General features: G+C 35.5%; 1 protein-coding gene across 8 annotated transcripts in view; it reads left to right on the top strand.

The window, feature by feature from the left end:
- LOC102426990 (ankyrin repeat and KH domain-containing protein 1) overlaps nucleotides 1–23305 on the top strand; it is a 121423-nt gene that overhangs the window by 36667 nt on the left and 61451 nt on the right. For 5 of the 8 annotated variants that reach the window (XM_023752075.1, XM_014453824.2, XM_023752074.1 and 2 more), the window contains exons 6-11: nucleotides 1350–1583; nucleotides 3904–3998; nucleotides 7304–7541; nucleotides 7750–7941; nucleotides 15076–15185; nucleotides 20291–20347. In XM_023752075.1, the coding sequence (XP_023607843.1) occupies nucleotides 1350–1583; nucleotides 3904–3998; nucleotides 7304–7541; nucleotides 7750–7941; nucleotides 15076–15185; nucleotides 20291–20347 (926 nt within the window). Of the gene's footprint in view, nucleotides 1–1349; nucleotides 1584–3903; nucleotides 3999–7303; nucleotides 7542–7749; nucleotides 7942–15075; nucleotides 15186–20290; nucleotides 20365–23305 lie in introns of those variants that run through there. The other 3 variants (XM_006086492.3, XM_006086491.3, XM_006086496.3) reach the window with 2 other exon arrangements.

The raw sequence follows: 23305 nt of genomic DNA, 5'->3' as shown, positions 1-23305 counted from the left end.
GGGTTCCTGCCTGAAACCTCTCCCACCGGGAAACAGCTGGGGGAGGGCGCAGCCGTTTCCAAGACAACCCCTGCAGGACTGACTTCCTTCCAGTTGGTCTCGCCTGAGGTCATGATGTTACACCCAGGGTTCTTATATAAGTAGATGCTTTCCAGACTCATAAACAGGAAGAGCCTTGGTCGTATCTCTTGAGTTATAGGTGTAGTTTTAGTAGTGAGATTCCTTGGATTTAGTGGTTTAAAAAGAAATTTAAATAATGAAAGCCTATCAGAGTTCCATGCAATTAAGTAAATATTAAATGTAACCTAGTTTATTTTTAAAATGAACAAGACTTCGTAGAAGGGATTCTAGATAATTTTGCTGCCCAAGTTGTAGTAATATTAATGCGTATAATGTCTGAGATGGTTAAATGGTTGAATTCTGAACAAATTGAGTTTTGAAATGATAGTTTTCTTGCTGAACCTTTAAAATAATCTTCTCTAGTCTCATTCTGATGGATAGTTAAACCCTCTCCCCGCTCCCTTTAATAAATAAAAATCCTCAAGCCCAGCCAGCGTATCTCAGTGGCTGGGCATCAACCTATGAACCAGAAGGTCACAGTTCAATTCCCAGTCAAGGCACATGCCCAGGTTGCGGGCTCGATCCCCAGTGTGGGATTTGCAGGAGGCAGCTGGGCAATGATTATCTCTTATCATTGATATTTCTGTCTTTCTCTCTCTCTCCCTTCCTCTCTGAAATCAATTTAAAAAATGTATTTTAAGGAATAAATAAATAAATAAATCCTCAAAACAAAATCAGGAAAGAAGTGGTAAACCAAGGGATAATGACCTTTTAAATATATTTTTCATTTGAAGGAGTTATGCTGAGGGCAATTTATATCTGTCTCACTAGGTTACTAAATATAGATTGAAGATATGTTTCAGAAGGAAAATGTACCTAAAACAATGAATTGTTTTATGAACAAATCTGTAAAGATAAAGAAGAGCTATAAGAAGTGAATATACATAGAAATAAAATTAAGTGTTTCTAAGTTGTACAGTTTTGAGAGAAAAAAGAATAATTATAAATGATATAATAGAATATTTTAGATAAAAATATGTTGAAAGTGATTTTTCAAGATGGTTCTTAATCTTGAGCTAAGGAAATGTGAAGAGTGGTAAATTGATCTGTTTATAATAAACCTTTTAATTAGTAAGAAAATTAAGATGATGTTTCTAACTAGTACAACAGAAAAACTTGAGATGATAGTTTATTTCTTTATGCAAAAAAAATGGAAGAGGTAGAACTAAAGCAGTAGCATAATTTTATCCATTCTATCATAATTTTGTATATCTTTGGTTCTTTGTTAGGAAACACTGCATTGACTTATGCCTGTGCTGGAGGATTTGTTGACATTGTGAAAGTGCTACTTAATGAAGGTGCAAATATAGAAGATCATAATGAAAATGGACATACCCCCTTAATGGAAGCAGCCAGTGCAGGTCATGTGGAAGTTGCAAGAGTTCTTCTAGATCATGGGGCAGGCATCAACACTCATTCGAATGAATTCAAAGAAAGTGCTCTTACACTTGCCTGCTACAAAGGTACTCTAATATGTATGACTAGGGTTTTTTAAAATAACAACTTTGAATATATGAGTATTGAGTATTTGATTTAATTTTATATTGCTTATGTTTTCCCTGTACTATAAAATTATCTAGCTTACACCAGATTATATAGAAAGTACATTTTAGCCTTTATTTCCTGAAGTTTAGCTTTACAATGTATGTTTCTTTTGTATTTTAATTCAAATTTATTCAGTTAGCTATAAAGTCAACCAACTCTTAGCACAGATTTAGAGGGTTTCCATTCTTTAATGATTTTTGTTTTATATGATTTTCCCAGCCTTTATTTAACAGATTCACACTCAAATAATATAATAATCACACTTGATTCAAAAACCTAAAAAACACAGAATAGCATAAAGAAAAGAAATTTTATAATGGCAAGTATATTTGTAAGCAAATGTATATATACAGGCATACCTCGGTGATATTCCATTTCAGACAACCGTAATGAAGCAGTCTCTCAATAAAGTAAGCTGTAATCTTTTTGCAGGTGGAGGGTCTTGCCTTTAATTTATAAAAAAAAAAAAATGCAACATCTGTGAAGCGCAATAAGACATGGTATGCCTGTATTTTTAAATTAAACAATCATACTCTAACACTATTTTGTAGTCCGCTTATTTTATTTAGCAGTACATCATGAACATTTTGCCATCTCAATATTTTTGTAATACAACTTTTGATGGTTACATTGTATTTCACTGTTGCATTTAGTAGTGGATTTGGCTGCAAAACCTAAATTAATAGTAATCTGAACAAAAGAGAAGCCTTTTCTCATTTATTTAAAACAAATCCAGGGGTGGGCTGTCTAGGACTAGTATGGCAGTTTTATTATTATCTAGATCTCAGCATTCTAATTTTCTTTTTCACCATCCTAGTATCTGGTTTTTATCCTCAGTGTTGCCAAGATGGTAGCTATGGCCCCAGCAATACATAGTCTAGGAAGGAGGAAGAGGATAAGGGCAAATTGGGGATGCCTTCCAATTTATTAAGCTACCTTTAAGAAATTTTTCTAGCAGTTCTTCCATATAGCTAGCTCCCATTTACATTTCATTGGCCACACATAGCAACAAGGGAGGTTGGGAAATGTAGTCTTTTAGTCAGGCAAATTGCCACTCAGATAAAAATCAGAGTTCTGTTATTAAGGAATATTTGAGAGAACGGATATTGAGTAGGGAACTAGCAGTCTCTGTCAAATACATCCAATGGATGCACCATAATTGCCTATTTTTGGACATATGAATTGTTCCATTTTTCACTACTATTAAAAACACTGTGATAACATCCTTGTGCAGACATCTTTGCCTAATCTCTGATTATTTCCTTAGGCTAAATTCCTGGAAGTGGAATTACTGGGTCAAAGGGTATGGGCATTTTTAACCCTTTGCGGTCCAATTTTATTTTTGGAATTCAAACAGTCTGGTCCAAATTAATTGACGGGATTGAATGTTGAACCGGTTTGCGGTGTCAACCTCAGCCTCGACGTTGGACCTGCTACTAGCGCCTGGTCTGTCGAGTCAGCCTCGACGTTGGACTGAAAAGGGTTAAGGCTTTTGATACATATTACCAAATTGCTTTCTAGAAAGGTTGAACCAATTTATACTCCCACCAGCAGTGTTTGAGAGTGCCCTTTACCTTATCCTATACCCTCACCAACACTGGGTATTATCATTCTTCTTAATATTTGCCATTTTGGTAGTAAAAAATGGTGTCGTCTTAATTTGCATTTGTTTAATAGGAAGGTTTAATATTTTTTCATCAAGTTTAATATTCATGAAGTTTAATATTAATTTGCATTATTTTACATTACCATTTTATGTCCATCCATTTTTCTACTGGAATGTTTGTCTTTTTCTTGTTGACTATTAAGGTTTTTTTAATATTAAATGTATCAAGAAGGTTGAAATTATTTTGATGGAGTTTTCATTCCCAAAGTGAGTTTATGGTTATTATTTTAAAACTGTTTTTCTGAAAAATGATCCAAACATACTTTACCTGGCATTTTATTTGATTTCAGTGTTTTGATTTGATAGTTTATATAGATTAAATAAAAGAATAAGTATTATTACTTTATTTGAATTATGTGCTTTGGACTAATTTGCTTTTAAAAACCCAAATACCTTGCTGAAAGGCTGCTTATTATTTTGGATTGGTTTTGTAAAACTGTCATTGATTTATTCAATGCAAAATTTTTGTATAGACATCTGAAAGAAAAAGAGTTCCCATTTTAATACTTTATATTAAATTGATACTCAATTCTTTAGAAATATAGTTTTAAAATTTGTGTTCTTTTTTGAAGGCCATTTGGATATGGTTCGCTTTCTACTTGATGCTGGTGCAGATCAAGAGCACAAAACAGATGAGATGCACACTGCCTTAATGGAGGCTTGCATGGTAATTTTAAATTGCACTCAAGATTTTGGGGGAAGAAAAGGTCATGTTTGTTTAACTCTTTAAGGATTAATTTTATATTTTTAGAAAAATATTTATTATGACATCAGTAGATTTTTTAAATTTTGGCAATACTAAAGAGGGAAAGGGAAATATCTATTTTAAATCTCTCAGTTTAGGAAACAATACAAAAGTCAGTCTTGACTGTGTTATTTCCAACTCACTGATACACTTTTTAAATTTTTCCCCCCATTTTTTTTAATGTGGTAAAATACACAACATAAAATTTACCATCTTAACTATGTCTTCTTCATGGATTAATCCTTTTATTATTTATAAAGTCTGTATCTCTGGTAATTTTCTTTGTTCTGAGCTCTGCTTTATCTGATTATTAATAGTAGCTACGCCTGCTTCCCTTTGATTAATGTTTGCCCACTAAATTTTTTTTCCTAACTTTGATATGTTTGATCTGCCTCTATTATTATACTGAAGTGAATTTCTTAATTGGTTTGTTTAGACCATTTATATTTAAATATAAATATTGTTATGGTGTTTTTATATTCTGGTTCTATGTTGAAATTTATTTATTTATTTATTTTTATCTGTTTTCTCCATTTTTTAAATCTATTTCTGTAATTTATCATTAATAGTTATTTTGATGTCTTTTTCTGTTAACTCATATCTTTGATTCAGTTCTGGATCTACTTTTATTGGTTATTTTATATCTTGATGATTAGTCACTTTTTTCTGCCTCTTAATATGTCTAGTATTTCAATTGTAAACCATATGCTGTGAATGATACCTTTTATGTTCTGGATTATCTTGTCTTTTTAAGACTGTTAGTTTTGTTCTAGCAGGCAGTTAAATTACCAGTGGATCACTCTGATCCTATTGAGGCTTAATTCCAGCTTTACTCTTACTCCTTAGTCCTTACTCTTTGATTCTAGAGTAAGGGATTCTAGGTCCTACTTCTACTGTATGGCCTTCTATGATCTCAACTGATAGCCTGGGATATTCACCAAGGTCTTTTTTTTTTTAATCCTCACCGAGGACATGTTTTTTTTCTTTTCTTGTTTTTTTTTTAAATATGTTTTACTGATTTTCTACAGAGAGGAAGGGAGAGGGATAGAGAGTTAGAAACATCAATGAGAGAAACATCGATCAGCTGCCTCCTGCACGCCCCGCACTGGGGATGTGCCCACAACCAAGGTACATGCCCTTGACTGGAATCGAACCTGGGACCTTTGAGTCTGCAGGCCGACGCTCTATCCACTGAGCCAAACCGGTTCTGGCTGTTGTTGTTTTTTGTTTTTTTCTTGATTTTAGAGAGGATGGAGGGAGAGACATTGATATGAGAGAGAAACATCAATCCGTTGTCTTGTATATACACACCCCGACTGGGGATCGAACCCCCAACCTTTTGGTGTACGGACAACGCTCTAATCAACTGAGCTGGCCAGGGCTCACCAAGGTCTTTTCATTGTAGCTGAGTCTGAACTCTCAAAGTCTCCCACCTTTCAGGAGCCTTCTCTGCTATGTATCCTGGAGGCTCATCTTTGATGTGTTTCTAACGCAGGAGTTGCCCAAGTATCTGAGGATGATTTTATATAGATTTTTGGAACTCCTTCTCCATATCTTCTTTTTCTGTTATCCTGCTCACACTCCCTAAGTCCTAAGTATTTGGCTGACTTGTGTTCTGGTTTTGTTCCCTTTACCCACAGAAATGTTCACTCTTTGTTTAGGCTCTATTTACTTTGGCCATGGTTGGAAAGAAACCAAAAAAACTGAAGTGAATGTACAGTTCATCTCATTGCTCCTTTCTTTCAGTGATCGTTACCCTAGCCCCTAGCTTGGCTGCTGCCCAGTGCCTCCCATTGCTTTATCTATTTTTTTTCTAATTTTTATGGTTAAGTCCAATACCAGCTATTGTTCTATGGCTAGGACATTTAAAGGCTTAGAATTAAAAAAACTTTTTTAAGTAATGATATTAGACCTTTAAGAGTGGATTATTTATTTATTTTATTCTTTTGGCAAAATTAATATTGTTCATTAATATCAAAAAGTGCTTAGTATAGTTTCTCTTTTAATATATGTACTCAAGATATGTTAACAGAATCCATAAAGGATCTTTAAAAATTCACATAAGTTCAAGCAAAACAATTTATTAGGAGCCTCCAGGAGCTTGGCACAGTCAGTAGTTCCCTGATCTGTAAACACTTATAAATCCTTATTTTCTTTTCAATTAGAAATGTATTTCAAACACCAAATAACTCAATACAGTGATTTGGTTAAAATATATTTTATTTTACATATATTTGAAGAATTAGTAAAACCAAAAAAAAAAAAAAAAGTAAATTAGTAAAACTAAAATTTTAATGTGAAGTCATTTGTCTTTGACATTGTATCAAAAATTATTAAAGCTAGGCTAGTCATTTAGTTAAGTATAATGAAACTCTTGATGGTTGCCGAAATCTGACATTTAAGTAAGGCTTCTTTAATTATTTCTTTAATAAAAGAATTGCCCAACCTTATAAAACCTTAGTTTTGTACTCAGTCTTTACTTTTTATTAGCAATATTTTGGTCATTTAAAAAATATTAAACAACATGGCATCTGACTTTATATGCCACAACAAGAATTAAGGCTTACATAAATTTTTTAATTAAAGAATTTTAAACTGACAGAGGGTATTTATGATAGAGAGGTATAGAATGAATACCCTCTATGAGACTATTTAATGGCCTTACTAAGAAACTTAGTTTTACGTCTTTGTAAAATTCATTGCTTCATTGCAGCAAGCTAGCGATGAGGAAAAATATAGGGTAATATCAGTCCTTAGGGGTTTACCTTGATGACATAATCCCAAGTGGTAATGACCTCACAGAATTTGTTGTTATTTTTTTGCCAAGTCTTTGTTTCTTAAATAGATCTAACGTAATTTCTACACTTAAACATGACACCTAAGTTTGAGGGTATAACTGTATTTGACCTAACGTAATTTCTACACTTAAACATGACACCTAAGTTTGAGGGTATAACTGTATTTGACCTGGCAGTAGTAGAAACATTATTTTGATTTGGCATTGTCACTGTATGTCACAAGTATGATTATTTTAGAAAATTTTGGGTTTGTTCAAAAGTAAAGTAAAATAATTTTAATGCAAGTATGATTATTTTAGAAAATTTTGGGTTTGTTCAAAAGTAAAGTAAAATAATTTTAATGGGCTTTTGATAAGATCAATCTCTTTTGGCACTTTAAAAATCTCCAAATAATTTCCTTTCTCTTGTTTTACTTTTTAAAATCTGCAGGATGGACATGTAGAAGTAGCACGTTTGCTTTTGGATAGTGGTGCTCAAGTGAACATGCCTGCAGATTCATTCGAGTCTCCGTTAACACTAGCTGCCTGTGGAGGACATGTTGAATTGGCAGCTCTACTTATTGAAAGGGGAGCAAATCTTGAAGAAGTTAATGATGAAGGATATACTCCCTTGATGGAAGCTGCTCGGGAAGGACATGAGGAGATGGTGGCACTACTTTTAGCACAAGGTAAAGTAGTTTTACTTCTTTAATAAAAAAATTTATTTCTTTTTGATGTTTTGTGTCAGTATCAATGAAGTTTACTACAACTAAAATATTTTTTTGCACCAATGGACTGAACCCCAAAAGCAGAGATGATAGAGATGATTATTATAATTCAAAACAATTACTTTAATTATTTTGTAACTAGTTTTGTCTATTTTTATGCTCTCCCCAGGAGCAAATATAAATGCCCAGACAGAAGAAACCCAAGAAACAGCTTTGACTTTGGCTTGCTGTGGAGGATTTTCTGAAGTTGCAGACTTCCTGATTAAGGCAGGGGCTGATATAGAACTTGGCTGCTCCACACCTCTCATGGAGGCTTCTCAGGAAGGACACCTGGAGTTGGTTAAATATTTACTGGCTGCCGGTACGTGGCTTTAAAAATGCCTTTTAGAAAAAGATTTTTATGTTGCTTTCATAAGTTTAACAATTAGACTTAACTTTTTCATATCTTCCAAAGTTGAAGGACAGCTGTGCCACAATTTAACTGCTATTCTTAGGCTCCTAACTCTCTAAAAATGTCATTTTGTAAAACTTTTTTTTTTAAATATATTTTTATAGATTTCAGAGAGGAAGAGAGAGGGAGGGAGAGAGAGAAACTTCAATGATGTGAGAGAATCACTGATCGGCTGCCTCCAGCATGCCCCCTACTGGGACCGAGCCCAAAACCTGGGCATGTGCCCTTGACTGGAACTGAACCCGGGACCTTTCAGTCCCCAGGCCGACGCTCTATCCACTGAGTCAAACCGGGTAGGGCTCTAAAAATGTCATTCAATAAATTTTTTCATATTTTTACTAATGGTTGCTTAGTGACCATAGGCTTCTTTTGTTTGTTTTTTTAAGACTGAACTTTTTCTTATTGTTAATTCTCACCTGAAGGTATTTTTTTTCCCCTTGCTTTTCAGAGAAAGTGGAAGGGAGGTGGAAAGAGAGACAGAAACATTGATGTGAGAGGCACTTTCCCTTCCCTGGAGCACGCCTTTTTATTTCCCTCCCGTGCCCACCCCCCAGGCATGTTACTATTAGCTTCCTCATTCAAGCTTCAAGAGCCCTTCCTTTACCTCTATAACTTAATTCTAAAGCCCATTTTTTCTAGAAATTACTTTTTCTGCCTCTGTAGTTTACCCAATAAATGTTCTCTTACAAAAAAAGAAAAAAAGAAATAGATCAATATGAGAGAGCCACATTGACCAGTTGCCTCTGTAGGTACCCCGACCAGGGGGTGGGGAGGGGGGGGGAAGAGCAAACCTACAACCCAGATATGTGCCCTTGCCCAAAATCAAACCCGAGACCCATTGGTGTGTGGGCGAACACTCTAACCATTGAGCATACCAGCCAGGACTTAACTTTAAAAAAATATGTTTTTATTGATTTTAGAGAGGAAGAGGGGGAGGGAGGAGAGAGAAAAAGAAAGTGAGAGAAACATCGATGTGAGAGAGAAACATCAATTGGTTGCTGTGACCAGCAGTTGAACCCCTTACCTTTTGGTGCACAGGACACTGCTCAACCAACTGAGCCACACCAGCCAGGGCCATTGGCTTCTTATTGGCCTTCTGTCTCCAGTGAATGGTTTGTGGCTTCTGGAAAAGAGAGACTAACATCTAGTCTCTCTGCTACTAAGAGGAGGTGGGGATGACATTATAGAGATAATTTGGTACCTTTAAGCTTGCTCATTTCTTGACATTTCTGAGTTTACACACACACACACACACACACACACACACACACGTGGGAGTTTTATTTTTTTGCAAAAGTACTTACTATTAAAATAATTTGCCTTTATACATTGTTAAGCAATAATACAGCAAAGTAAGAATATACCAAATGAATTGATTCAGGTAAATGTAAACCTTTATATAATATAATTATCTATATATGTTATATTTGTTTAAAACTATGTAAAGGAAAATATTTAGCAAAATTTGATTCATCCTTTTTGGACTTTCACTGTTAAATATCAATTTGAATATAGCCCAGCCTCAATTTTTCTTTTGAATTATTATTGAAATAATTTCTTAATCCAGATGGTTAATAGTTCAGATGATTATTTAGATTTTGAATTAGTGCACAAACTGACCATACAAGCAGATCTCTTCCCTGACTCAAATACTATTAATCACTATAATTAGTATATGCATTATTCAGTCACTGTTCCTTCATCATTTTCAGTAACTATGTCCCATTCAAGAGTCTTTCTCATGTTAGTTGCACCTCAATTAAAAAATAGTCTTTCTGCCTGGCTGGTGTGGCTCAGTGGTTGAGCTTTGACCTATGAACCAGGAGATCATGGTTCGATTCCTGGTTAGGGCACATGCTCAGATTACAGGCTTAATCCCTAGTGTGGGGCATGTAGGAGGCAGCTGATCAATGATTCTCTCTCATCATTGATGTTTCTATCTATCTCTTCCTCTCCCTTCCTCTCTGAAATCAATAAAAATATATTTTTTTAAAAAGAAATTATTGAATATCAAACATTCTGCTAATTATTAATTATCCTTGGTCCCTGTATAGTAAATTATTAAACACATTATTATAGATATAGAAACTGATGCACAATCATGTTTCATAATTTCCCTAATGTATCTCAGCTAATAAGTGACAGAGTCAATACTTAGAACTCCTTACATTTTTTATTACATCACCATTGATTCTCATATTGAGCTACTTTTGCTAATTTGAAGCATAGTTTCCAGAACTATCTTAGATATTTGAGAATCACTTTTTTATATGATCACTACCTAAAAAAATTTTTTTCTAGATTAAAGTATGATTTATTTACATAAAGTTCTTCTTTTAGCACTAAAGAAAAATCCAATAGGTCTTTTTAAAAAATCTTTATTGTTGAAAGTATTACAGATGTCTCCCATTTTTCCCCCATTGACTCCTTCTAGCCTGCCTCTGCCCCCAATATGTCTTTTAATACATTGCCTACACAATTTTCTAAAAATGAAAAACTTTTTTTTATGGCATTTTTCCACACCATATAGGAAATGTAATTTAATGAATCCTAAGAACCCATTACCAACATTAGCAATTTTTAATTTATGGCTAATCTCATTTCATCTATATGTCCTTCCATCCCCCATTATTTTTATAAAATTATTTTGATTTAGAATAAACATTTAAAAAATTTTTGCTGAGATAAAATTATATTGTGAAATGCTTACCATAATAAGTGTAGTTAACATCTGTCACCATACATAGTTACAAAAATATTTTTAAATTAAAATTTTAATTTTTAAATGTGAAAGTAAATTATTTTAAAAATAAACTTATTTTTATAAATTATAAAAAATATTTCAATATGTATCTCTAAAATATAATATTTCAAAAAGTAACAGTGTACCCTGGCTGGTGTGGCTCAGTTGGTTGGGCATCATTCCGTGCACCAAAAGGTTGCCGGTTGGATTCCTAGTCGGGGCACATGCCCAGGTTGCACGCTCCATTCCCCAGTTGAGGGTGTGCAGGAGGCAGCCAATTGATGTTTCACTCTCAGATTGATCTCTCTCTCTCTCTCTCTCTCTCTCTTCCTTTCCCTTCCTCTCTTTCTAAAAATCAATAAAAATATATTTTTAAAAAGTAAAAATTCTATTTCCTACCTAAATTTTTTAGTATAATTAAATATATCCAAGGAGTTTTCATAATTTCCTGATAGTCCTATAAAGGTATATGTTTGTATAATGCCTTTTGTGAATCAGTATTCAAAGAAGATTCATATAATAGCTATTGGTAAATATGTCTCTTAAATCTCTCTTAATCTGTGGGCTCCCCTTCCATCTTTCTTTTCTTATCCCTTCTAAGTTTTGGTTAAAGAAATGGAATGTTGTCCTAGCTGGTTTGGCTCAGTGGATAGAGCATGGGCCTGCAGACTGAAGGGTCCCGGGTTCGATCCCTGGTTTGATTCTGGTCAGGGGCACATGCCCGGGTTGCGGGCTCAATCCCCAGTGGGGGGCATGCAGGAGGCAGCCGATCAATGATTCTCTCTTTCATCATTGAAGTTTCTGTCTCTCTCCCTCTTCCTTCCTCTCAGAAATCAATAAAAGTATATATTTTTTTAAAAAGTAATGCTTATGTTTTAGGCTCTCTATAGTACAGATTTTGTTAATTCCATTTCATTTAATTTGTTTTTCTGTCCCTTGGATTTCCTATAAAGTAATAGTTAGATCTAAAAACTTGACTGAATTAGATGTGTGTGTGTGTGTGTGTGTGTTTACTAGACTATTTTATAGGTAGTATTTGTTATTTATAGTATTTATTATCTTGAGATAATAAATGTTTGATGTCTCTTTTTGTAATATTATCAGCCATTGATTATCATTGCTTAGATCCATTAATTCAGTAGGGTTGCAATGTGGTGAAGTTGGTTGGGCATCATTCCCTGCACCAAAAGGTTGCCGGTTGGATACTTTATAAATATTGTAAAGTCGACTGTTTCTTCTTTTCTTGTTTATTAGCTAGACTATGTCTATAAAGAGAAACTTCCCCTCAAGAACTATTTGATTACTCTTAGGTGTAAATAATATATGAATAGCAGTATAAATGTTTGATTTTTTTTTTAAGTTCCCACAAGGGTCTTTCTCTTTTTTAATCCTCACCTGAGGACATGTTACACTAATTCTAGAGAGAGAAAGGGAGAGAGAGAAACATCATCGGCTGTCTACCACATGCACCCAACTGGGGATCGAACCTGCAACCCAGGCACATCCCCTGCCCAGAATTGAACCCTCGACCCATTGGTGCACCAGGACATGATCCAACCAGATGCTCCAACCAACCCAGCCATCTGGCCAGGGTTTTTTTCACCCTTTACTAGAGGCCCGGTGCACAGGATTCGTGCACTGGTGGGGGGCATGGCCTGCGGGGATCGGTCCGCTGTGGGAGTGCCGCTCATCCTGGTCAGCTGAGCTGCTGTGGACCTGCCCTCTGAGAGGCTGCTCCCTGGTCTGGCATCTTCCATGGAGCCGTAGCACTTGCCTCTCAAAGGGACCTGGTTGGGGCCAGGCCCAGGACAATAGCACTGAGAGGCAGCCAGGTAGGCCTCAGTCCCATGGTGGCCACAAACCCGCCTCCCAGCCTCTGGGGTCAGTTCTGAGAGCCTAGCGGCTTCAGCAGTGCTTCGCAGCCTGTGGGCATCCAGAGAAGGCGGCAGGGAGTGAGGAGGAGGAGCCTGGGGCCAGGAGGTGACGATCGCAGCCTGGGTTCCTGCCCATCGGCCCGGGGTTTGCAGCGGGAGCAGCCACTCATCCCGGTCAGCCGCGTTGCTCCCACTGTGGTAGCACACTGACCACCAGGGGGCAGCTCCTGCGTTGAGCATCTGCCCCCTGGTGGTCAGTGCGCATCATAGCGACTGGTTGACCGGTCATTCTACTTGTTCAGCCATTCGGGTCGCTGGGCTTTTATTATATAGGGTTAACATTTCCAAAATAATGAGGTGGTCCTCTAGCATCCTTCAGTAATGACCAATAAAGTATTTTATTTGTTTGTTTGTTTGTTTGCTTACTTATTTAGTCCTCACCCCAGGACATGCATAGAGAGAGGAAAACAAAGAGGGAGGAAGAGAGAGAAAGAGAAACATCAATGTGAGACAGAAACATTGATCGGTTGCTTTCTGTATGTGTCCAACTGGGGATCAAACCCACACCCGAGGTATGTGCCCTGGCCAGGAATCGATTCGCCAGCCTTTTGGTGTACAGGATGACGCTAAACCAACTGAGCCACTCCTGCTGGACAAGTGTTTTTATGTTTTGATATGGACATTATTTTGAACTTTTGGATTTAAACATCTATGATGGCTTTTACCTCACCACAGTCCTCATTTTTGTTTTTAATGTAAAAATTGTCACAAGGTACTGGCAATTTGACTATCTTTGGTCAATAAGATTATCTCCTAAATTCTTTTGATATGATCTCATTATAGTCTTTGAGGTTTCTTTGCTTTTTTGTTGTTCATCCTCACCTGAGGACATTTTTTCACTGATTTTTTTAGAGTGGAAAGGAGAGGGAGAGACAGAGAGAAACATCGCTGTGAGAGAGACACATCAGTGTGGTTGCCTCAGCACACACGGGATCAAACCTGCAACCCCGGTACATGCCCTCGACTGGAATTGAACCTGGGGCCCTTCAGTCTGCGGGCCGACACTCTATCCCAGCGGTTCTCAACCTGTGGGTCGAGACCCCTTGGGGGTCGAACAACCCTTTCACAGGGGTCGCCTAAGACCATTGGAAAACACATATATAATTACATATTATTTTTGTGATTAATCACTATGCTTTAATTATGTTCAATTTGTAACAATGAAAATACATCCTGCATATCAGATATTTACATTACAATTCATAACAGTAGCAAAATTACAGTTATGAAGTAGCAATGAAAATAATTTTATGGTTGGGGGTCACCACAACATAAGGAACTATTAAAGGGTCGCGGCATTAGGAAGGTTGAGAACCACTGTTCTATCCACTGAGCCAAACCAGCTAGTGCGAGGTTTCTTTGCTTTCTGATATGCTCATCTTTGCAGCTTTTGCCCCAGTCTTGGAACCAATCATTTTTTCTAAGAAGCACTCATTCCACTTAGTAGGAAATGATACTTAGAGACCACAATCTAAGTTAAAGGTGCTGTTTCTGCTTGGTCTATCATTGTCTCTGGTCTTTATAGTTGGTCAGATTTAGGAAATATTTATTTTTCTTATAGATAAAATACGTCATGAGTTCATGTCAATACTTCTAATACTAACCTCAGCAATGTCATATCTGTGTTTTCTCTTAATGCCAAAAAATTTCACTTCTTACCAAAGGATTACTCATTTTATTTTTATCACAATATCTATAGAACTGTCTCAGAATACAATCCAACACTACCACAATTTATGATTTCTGAAAACTGATATTTTTTTGTTTTTGTAGCTCTTTCATTTCTTAGGGTATTTCTTATGAGGATGTGAAGGCAGATTTTGCTGTGCTTTAAAATCATTTGGTATAGTTTCTGTGTGACTAAAAGCATTTTTACAAAGTATATTTAAAGGAAAATTAGGATATTAGGATATTTAAAATACATACCAATAGTTTCATCAGGTTTTTTGTTGTTTTTTTTGTTCTGTTTTGTTTTTAACATTTATGACTATTGTGAAGTAAAAGCCATCATAGTAAAAGCTATCATAATAGTATCCATATCAAATTTAATTTTTTAAAATATGTTTTTATTGATTTCAGAGAGGAAAAGAGAGGGAAAAAGAGATAGAAATATCAATGATGAGAGAGAATCATTGATTGGCTGCCTCCTACATGCCTCCTCCTAGGAATTGAGCCCAAAATCTGGGCATGTGCCCTACCAGGAATCGAGCTGTGACCTCCTGGTTCATGTGTCAATGCTCAACCCCTGTGCCATACTGGCGAGGCTTCATACTTCAAGTTTATCAGTTTCACCAAATTGCAAAATTAAACTATTTAATATAATGTATAATTCACAAAGTAAATTTATGATTGTTTTTTGTTTGCTAGGTGCTAATGTTCATGCTACAACAGCAACAGGAGACACAGCCTTAACCTATGCTTGTGAAAATGGACATACAGATGTTGCAGATGTTTTACTTCAAGCAGGGGCTGATTTAGTAAGATATTTTTAATTTCAAATATTTTTGTTTTCTCGTTTATTTCTTTTTAACATTTAGAAAAAGCTAATAAAGTTCAATAGTTTGCATGCTTTATATAAAATAACTTTAAAAAACACTTGGCTGTTTGTTCTACAGTGGGGCCTTGACTTACGAGTGTCCCGACTAACGAGTTTTTTGAGATACCAGCTGTCTCTCCCCGATTTTTTGCATTGAGTTGACAGAGTAATTTGAGTTAAAGAGCTCCTTAACGAGCTTGGTCTCGGAACGAATTAAACTCGTAAGTCAAGGCCCCACTGTAGTTTTATTGCATTTAATAACAATATTTAAAAATAACTTAGTTTTTTCTTTTCACCCCAGTCCCAATTGACATCCTTACACTTTTTAAACTGCCCTTTATTAGCCATATTATAAATTCAATGATATGTTTACAGAATAGAATAACCTGTCAAATCACTTTGAGTGATTTCTTGTTTCTCTAATTTGACTTTAAAAATAAAGCTATCATCTTTCTAACATTATTAAAGTATTCTATTATTCTTCTGTTCTTTTAGCATTTTTCAGTTTGGCTTTTCAAAGTTTTAAATTAGAAGGCAGATTTATGTGTGTAATATTCCTTACAACTGTGGGAATTGTAAATCATATCCCACTTAAAGGTTTATGCATCTTGCTGAAATGTATGCTTTGATTCATTTTTATTTTGTAAGGGTTCTTTAAACTGCTTTCTGGTTTCTCACAAAATTCCCTTATATATTTCATAAAAATGTATGAGACATGTTATAATGAATCAAATTTATTAGTTTTAGTTATTTGGAAAAAACTGTGCAAGTATTGTCTTTTAAACTATTTCTAATAACAGACATTCCCAAATAGATACCTGAGATTATTGGAAAATAATTATTGACTAAAGTAAATGTATAGTATAATTATGCCATTTACTACTATTTCTACTAATACTAAATATTATAATAACACTAGCATTCATTATTATTAATTAGGATCTTCCCCATCAGTTAGAATTTCTGAGGTGTACTTACTAATATTTATTTGAGAATTAGAGGCCTGGTGCATGAAATTCGTGCACTCCCTCAACCCGGCCTGCGCCCTCTCACAGTCTGGGAGCCCTCAGGGGATGACCAGCTGACGGCTTAGGCCTGCTCCCCACAGTTGGACATCCTTAGCGCTGCTGCGGAGGCAGGAAAGGCTCCTGCCAGCACTGCTGTGCTCGCCAGCCATGAGCCTGGCTTCTGGCTGAGTGGCGCTCCCCCTGTGGGAGTGCACTGACCACCAGGGGACAGCTCCTGCATTGAGTGACCTCTGGTGGTCAGCGTGGGTCATAGCTACCGGTCATTCCATCGTTCAGTCGATTTGCATATTATCCTTTTATTATATAGGATTATGACAGAGAGACATGTTAAATAGATCTCGATCTTCTGCCTTCTTTCTATATCTTTTTCCTTTTTTAAAGTTGCTTTGGGACATCTATAAAAATTAAGAATTGTCATATTTCACCACTTGAAATAAAGAAATAGAGTAGGAAAAAAAAGAAATAGGGTCGGACATAAAAGCTTAGATACTATAAAGATATGTAATATTCTTATCCTCCAAATTCTTACCTGAATTCTCTCTTCCATTTTTCTGCAACAAAGTCACTTTCTCAGCCTGTTTGTTGAGAGTTTTTCTGAAAATATTAAATAGGAAAAAGATAAACTGTTAAATGTATTCTAGTGTATAGCGTAATCTTACTGATTTTGATTGATTTGAGTTAGAAATCTATTATGAAATACTGGAGGCCTGGTGCACGTGCACTGGTGGGGTCCCTCAACCTGGCCTGCGCAATCCGGGACTTCTCAGGGGATGTCGGATTGACCCCCGCAGGTGCATGAATCCATGTGTTGAGCATCTTCCCCCTGGTGGTCAGCGCACGTCATAGCTACTGGTCGCATGGTCAGGCAGTGGGTCAGTCGCTTAGGCTTTTATATACATAGATTTTCAAATGTTTTATTTGTATAGTCTTCTGGAATTATGTAGTGTTTGTGATTAGAGTTCTTGAGAAGATTTGCATTAAATAAACAGATTTGAATTTAATGTTTTACATTTAAAATATTAGATTTAAAAATGGCTCAGATAAATACATATCTTAATTAAATACAAAGGTAATACTGTTATTTTAACAATTATTTTTCTATTTCGCAATCTATCTTTGCATTTCATATTTACATGTAATTATAATACCGTTTTTTATTTTTTCCACTGTTTTTGCATAATCTTCATATTATTACATAGTCTATCTTTATAACTCTTTCATAATATTTCATCAAGTTAATGAACCATAACCATTCACTTACTATTGAAGTTTGACTTGCTTTTCATTTCTCACTGTTATAAATTCTGTTAGGTTTAATAACTTTATATGCATAACTTTTTCTTCTTTTCCTCCTTTTCAGTTATTTTATATATTGATTTTAACTTTTAAAAATATATTGCTTATCACATGCTTTTGCACTCTGTGGACAGACATTTCAATTTTAATATTAGTTCTTTTACTAGTTATATTCTTTCTAGAAGATGTGGAAAGTGTAGGAAAGCATAGTAAATTGGTATTTAAAACCTATAAATAAACTTTGTAATTTCAGACTTTACTATAAGCCAGAGAGGGGTGAAAAAAACCTAGTCAAATATAAGAAGTGAGTAAAGCAGGCAATATCAGTTCCTGAGTCCTGAGAAAAATGATTGCTAATTCTTACTAGCTGAACCTAGCAAGGCAGTAGCATCTTTCTTGTCCTTTATTCTTTGATGCTATCTCCTAGTATCTGTTTTGGGCTATAGTAATTTCCTCCAGTGGTTTGCAGGTGGAAGACTTTCCACTCCCATTGCATGGAGTGGAGATATAGTCCATTTGAGCATTCCATAGGTGTGTTCTTGATATCTAGGTTTGCTAGTTCTTTAAGTTAAATAGATGTTATTGTGGGTTGGCTGGGCACCTTCATTTTGGAGAACTATTTTCATGCTTAGTTTCAAATAAGGATGTACAAGTAAGTAAACCTTTGGAACATAATTTGGACCAACCCTCAAGCCTTAATTAGATTTTAGAGTTCAACTTTTGCCATAATTCAAGGTTTTGATATTATAATTTTTTAAAAGGAGCTTAAAAACTGTTGTTTTCCATTCTTTAAGATATTCTGCACCAGAATCAGTTAAGATATTAATGTGAATTTTTAAAAACAATGACTAATGGTCTAGAACCGTGGTCGGCAAACAGCGGCTCGCAAGCCACATGCGGCTCTTTGGCCCCTTGAGTGTGGCTCTTCCTAAGCCTTAGGAGTACCTAATTAAGTTAATAACAGTGTACCTACCTATATAGTTTAAGTTTAAAAAATTTGGCTCTCAAAAGAAATTTCAATCGTTGTACTGTTGATATTTGGCTCTGTTGACTAATGAGTTTGCCGACCACTGGTCCAGAACAGTGGTCGGCAAACTGCGGCTCGCAAGCCATATGCGGCTCTTTGGCCCCCTTGAGTGTGGCCCCGAAGTTTCAATCGCACTGTACGTGCGTGCCCGCACGTGGTATTTTGTGGAAGAGCCACACTCAAGGGGCCACAGTTTGCCGACCACTGGTCTAGAATGATACCAACTCTAGACCATTCTCAATAATAACTGTTCATTAGACCAGAAGACAGAGTTTTAATATTTCATACTTGTTCTCATCTCTATAGCTTACTTCATTCAGTTCAAGCACTTACAGCTTGATTTCTTTTACACAGTCTTCTAGCCCCCCTTCAGTTTTACTTCTCAATTTCAAGGTGGAGAATTTGCATAGTTAACTATTGAACAGTATAATTTGGATTATAAAACACTACTTTCTTTTTTTTCTTGCTTGCTTTTAATGTTGACCTACTTTGTTGTCTGTTTTCCTAGTTTCCATGCCCAACCATTTTATTGTTATAGACATGATCCTTGTCTATGAAACATGACTGCACTGTTAATTTTACTAGTCTTTCATATGATAGAGTTTCTTAATCCCTGAGTGCCTGAACTTGATTTCATAGAGGAAGGGAGAGGGAGAGAGTGATAAAAACATCAATGATGAAAGAGAATCATTGATCAGCTGCCTCCTGCATGCCTCCCACTGGGGATCAAATCCTGGGGCATGTGCCCTGACCAGGAATCGAACTGTGACCTCCTGGTTCATAGGTCCATGCTCAACGGTTGAGCCACACTGGCCGTGCCCAACTCACTTTTAAATCTCCTCTTGCTGTTATATCATTTTGTTCAGCTATTTAAAGAATTTATGTGCTTTAATTTTTTTTTGAAAGTGTAGGGAAATATTTCACTTTTATTGTTTCTATTTTTGTAGGAACTTCTTAAGTTCTAGGTTGGATACTTTGTGATTATTATTCATATTTGAATGGGGCTTGCCATTTGTTGAAAATCATATAGGGGTGGGGCAGGGAGAGGAAGCGAGCCTTAACAAATGTAGTTGTTTCACAATTCGTTCTCACCAAATCTCTACTATAGGAGCATGCATCCCCTTAAGGTAAGCACATCTCCCAGGTAGGAGGTAGGAGTGACTTAGGAAAAAAAGCCTTCTCTAGGCTCCATTTCTTTTATTTGGAGACTTAGTTAACTCTGGTTAGTGACTGCAACGCTTATTACTGTTTCCTCAATTATATTCTTGTCTCACCTTCAAGTACTTTCTCTCTGTTAGGAGTCTGTATCTAGAGAAAATATAGATATTCTCTCTCAAGTTTTATTTGAAAAGTATGAGCACTACGTGCATTTAAAAATAACTATGTAGTTATCTTATAATGTTTTCCTTACTTTTTCTCCCAACTTGTGATATTCCCAAATCATTTAATTATTTTCTTTAGTTAGATGTTAAAGATATTGTTCTTGATTCTGTGGCTTTAGTTGTTGGGAGACAAAGGCATGAAAAATCTCTGCTCCTGGATTATGTTCTCTACTGATGAGAATCTTTCTCGTTAAAGAGCCTGAGTTTAATAAAGCCCAGCATCTGAAGTACCAGTCAGTCACAAGGTCTTCATGGCCAAATGTGATTTTCATTTTGGAATAAGATCCGTGAGTTCTTCTTTTTCCTTTCACAGGACAAGCAGGAGGACATGAAGACTATTTTGGAGGGCATAGATCCGGCCAAGCATCAGGTGAGGGTGGCCTTTGATGCTTGTAAGCTACTACATAAAGAATAGATGTTGTAGATAACCAGAACTCTGGATATCTGAATTCCAACCAAGAAGTTCCAGGACCCTGGTGGGTGACAAAGGAAATCCTCTTCAATTGAAACAGATTATAAAGTTTAAATAAAAAAAAAGATTTGCATTACTAGTAATTTGCTTCCTTAGTGTTCTTTTTATATGGTATTCCTAACAAATCTCATAGGTGGAAATAGATTTTCTTATTCAGAGAGTTAGTTCTTTTGTATTCTCCCTATTGGGAGAGTTAAGATACCCCAGAGGAAAAGTCTCAATTATAAAGTCCTGCATTCAATTTTGTTCATCAGAAATCTGAAACTTAGATTTAGAGTACTATATTTGATTTTAAAAATATAATCCTCAGCCTGGCCAGTGTGGCTTGATGGTTGAGAATCAACCTATGAATCAGGAGGTCACAGTTCAATTCCCAGTCCGGGCACATGATTGGGTTGTGGGCTCGATCCCCCCTGGGGGTGTACAGGAGGCAGCCAGTCAATGACTCTCTCTCTCATCATTGATGTTTCTGTCTCTCCCTTTTCCTTCCTCTCTGAAATCAATAAAAATACATTTAAATATATGTATAATCCTCAGATAAACAAAAAATTAGTTATAACATTTACTATATTATTCATGCCCTAATTTATATACATTAAAATTTTTCTTCTTAAAATTGTCTCCTGTTACCTCATTCTGAAATTAATTTTTAAAAAGGTGAATACTTATTTATAAGCAAACATTCCTTTTCTTTTGAAAAAAAAAAATGTGGAATTTGTGCCTAATGGTTTTAAAAATCAAGCAAAGTTAATATCCATTGTAATCCAGAGGGATTTGTGTAAACTCAGGGCAGTGCTTAATTTATAAATTATGAATAAATTATGATTGAGCACAATTAACTTAGGCTATCTAAAATAAAATTTTCAGTATCAAGCCACTCTTAATTATAATGCTTATTAATATCTTCATTAATGGCTTGTTGAATAAGAAGTTGTTATATTCTAATTTGAACAAAGTAAATTAATGTATTTCACAAAATATTATATGAAAATGTGAATTTTTACTCAGTTTGTGTAGTATCTCAGGCTCCAATCTAGAATGTAAAGCTGAGTATTATTTTAGAAAAGGTATTTCTTTCTCCCTGGATTTGTTAAAGGAAATGTAGTTATAAATCTCTCTCTAGCTATAAATCTCAAAACTTGGGACACTTTTTAAAAATGAGGTTTGCAACCCCACATTTAGAGGCTCAGATTCAGCATATTTGAAATGGGAGTTTGCATTTTAACTAATATTCTAGGAGATTCTGATGACAAGTCCTCCATACTCCACACTTTGAGACATTGCTGGAGTCTGTACAGATTATTCTGCATCATTGTAGAGTTCTGTTCTCTTTCCATCTTTGCTTTATAATCAGTCATTCTTCCTTCATTCAAACTGAAGAAGCTTGGTTTTTCTTTGTTACTTGTGATTTTTAGAAACGATGCTAAACAGAAAACCCTAAAACAGTGCCTCTTAATCTCTTCCTTCTCAATTCTCCCGAGGATTATAAATCTCACCCTTAACAGTAGATCACTAAGGTAATGATGAATATACAGTGGTGGGTGGGAAGAACATATCCTGCAGGGGAGAGTATCAGAATCCTCTAGTATATATGTAGTATAAAACAGTATACCTCCCTTTCCTGTGATTCTGATTCTTCCTCCCTAGACAAAGTTCTCCTCCACCTCCAAGAAAACTCTACCTCTGTGATATAGTTAAAATATATATATGCATGCCTTGGGTGCCCATGACTATGATTTTAAAGGAAATCAACTTATTTTGAAGAAAATAAACTTAATGTATAATTGAATTTTATAATCTAAAACCAAATGTCACCCCAATAAATTTAATAAAAATAAATAAATAAAGCCAAATAGATAAAAAACTGTACCTTTTTTCTCATAGTGTTTATCAGAACTAGAACTTTGTAGTGTATTTTACATGGATAAGCTTTTAGGGGGCTTATGAGCTCTAATTATCCACTTATCAATATATTTCCATTGTTAGTGATTAGCTAACCTTAATAAACTTTAAATATGACCTCCCACTTTTTTTATTACAATGAAGCATATTTCTAGCTAAGAGCTTTCTAAATATGTAATAGTGAAGCACTAGAACACAACCCAGGGCTGGGACTCAGCATGACCTACCACTTTTTAAATGTTGATTAAGGAATAACATATATACATATTGTTTAATTTTGCTACTCAAAACTGGAAAACTTACCAGTTTTTTCTTAATCTAAAACTATCTGTAAAATACACAAAATTTCTAATGTGTTCTTTTTAAGGCCAAGTTGTTTTTTCCTAAGTTATTGTATGTTGAATGCATCTTTTCAGCTATCTCAAAGTTGCTTAAACATAAGTATAAATGACTTCCAGTCATGAAGTCAAGTTCACTTTGCTTTTTGAAACCTCTCTGTTCTCTGTCATTTCAAGCACAGACATACTAAATAAAATATGGGAGAAAAACAAACTAAATTTAAAAATATGTTGCTATACCCAGCAACAAAAATTAAAGAACTCTCTGGACTAGAAATGGATTATGGATCTACAGTTGAAGCCATAGGCCCAAGAAGAATTTAGGCTTAAAAACATGGGCAATGAGACTGGAGTTTTAACTTCTATGGTGACATAGGGACCCAACGCATCTCACATGGAGCAGGCCAATAGATCTAGTCTATGTGAATGAAGCAATGAACTGGGTGGGACCTTATTGTCTTACCTACCTGTGAACCAAGATGGGAAAAAAAGCTCCAAGCAGCTTCCCACAGTTGTAGTTGGAAATTAGTTTGTTCTTGTTAGAGGGGAGAAGCAAAGAGAGCAGTAACTAAAACCTGGAGAGCACCATTCTTTGATTTAGTGAGCAGAACTAAAT

The sequence above is a fragment of the Myotis lucifugus genome, unplaced genomic scaffold (assembly GCF_000147115.1).
Source record: "Myotis lucifugus unplaced genomic scaffold, Myoluc2.0 scaffold_28, whole genome shotgun sequence".
Lineage (NCBI taxonomy): Eukaryota > Metazoa > Chordata > Mammalia > Chiroptera > Vespertilionidae > Myotis > Myotis lucifugus.
The sequence above is the reverse complement of the archived record's forward strand: the minus strand, read 5'-3'. Positions and strand labels throughout refer to the sequence as shown.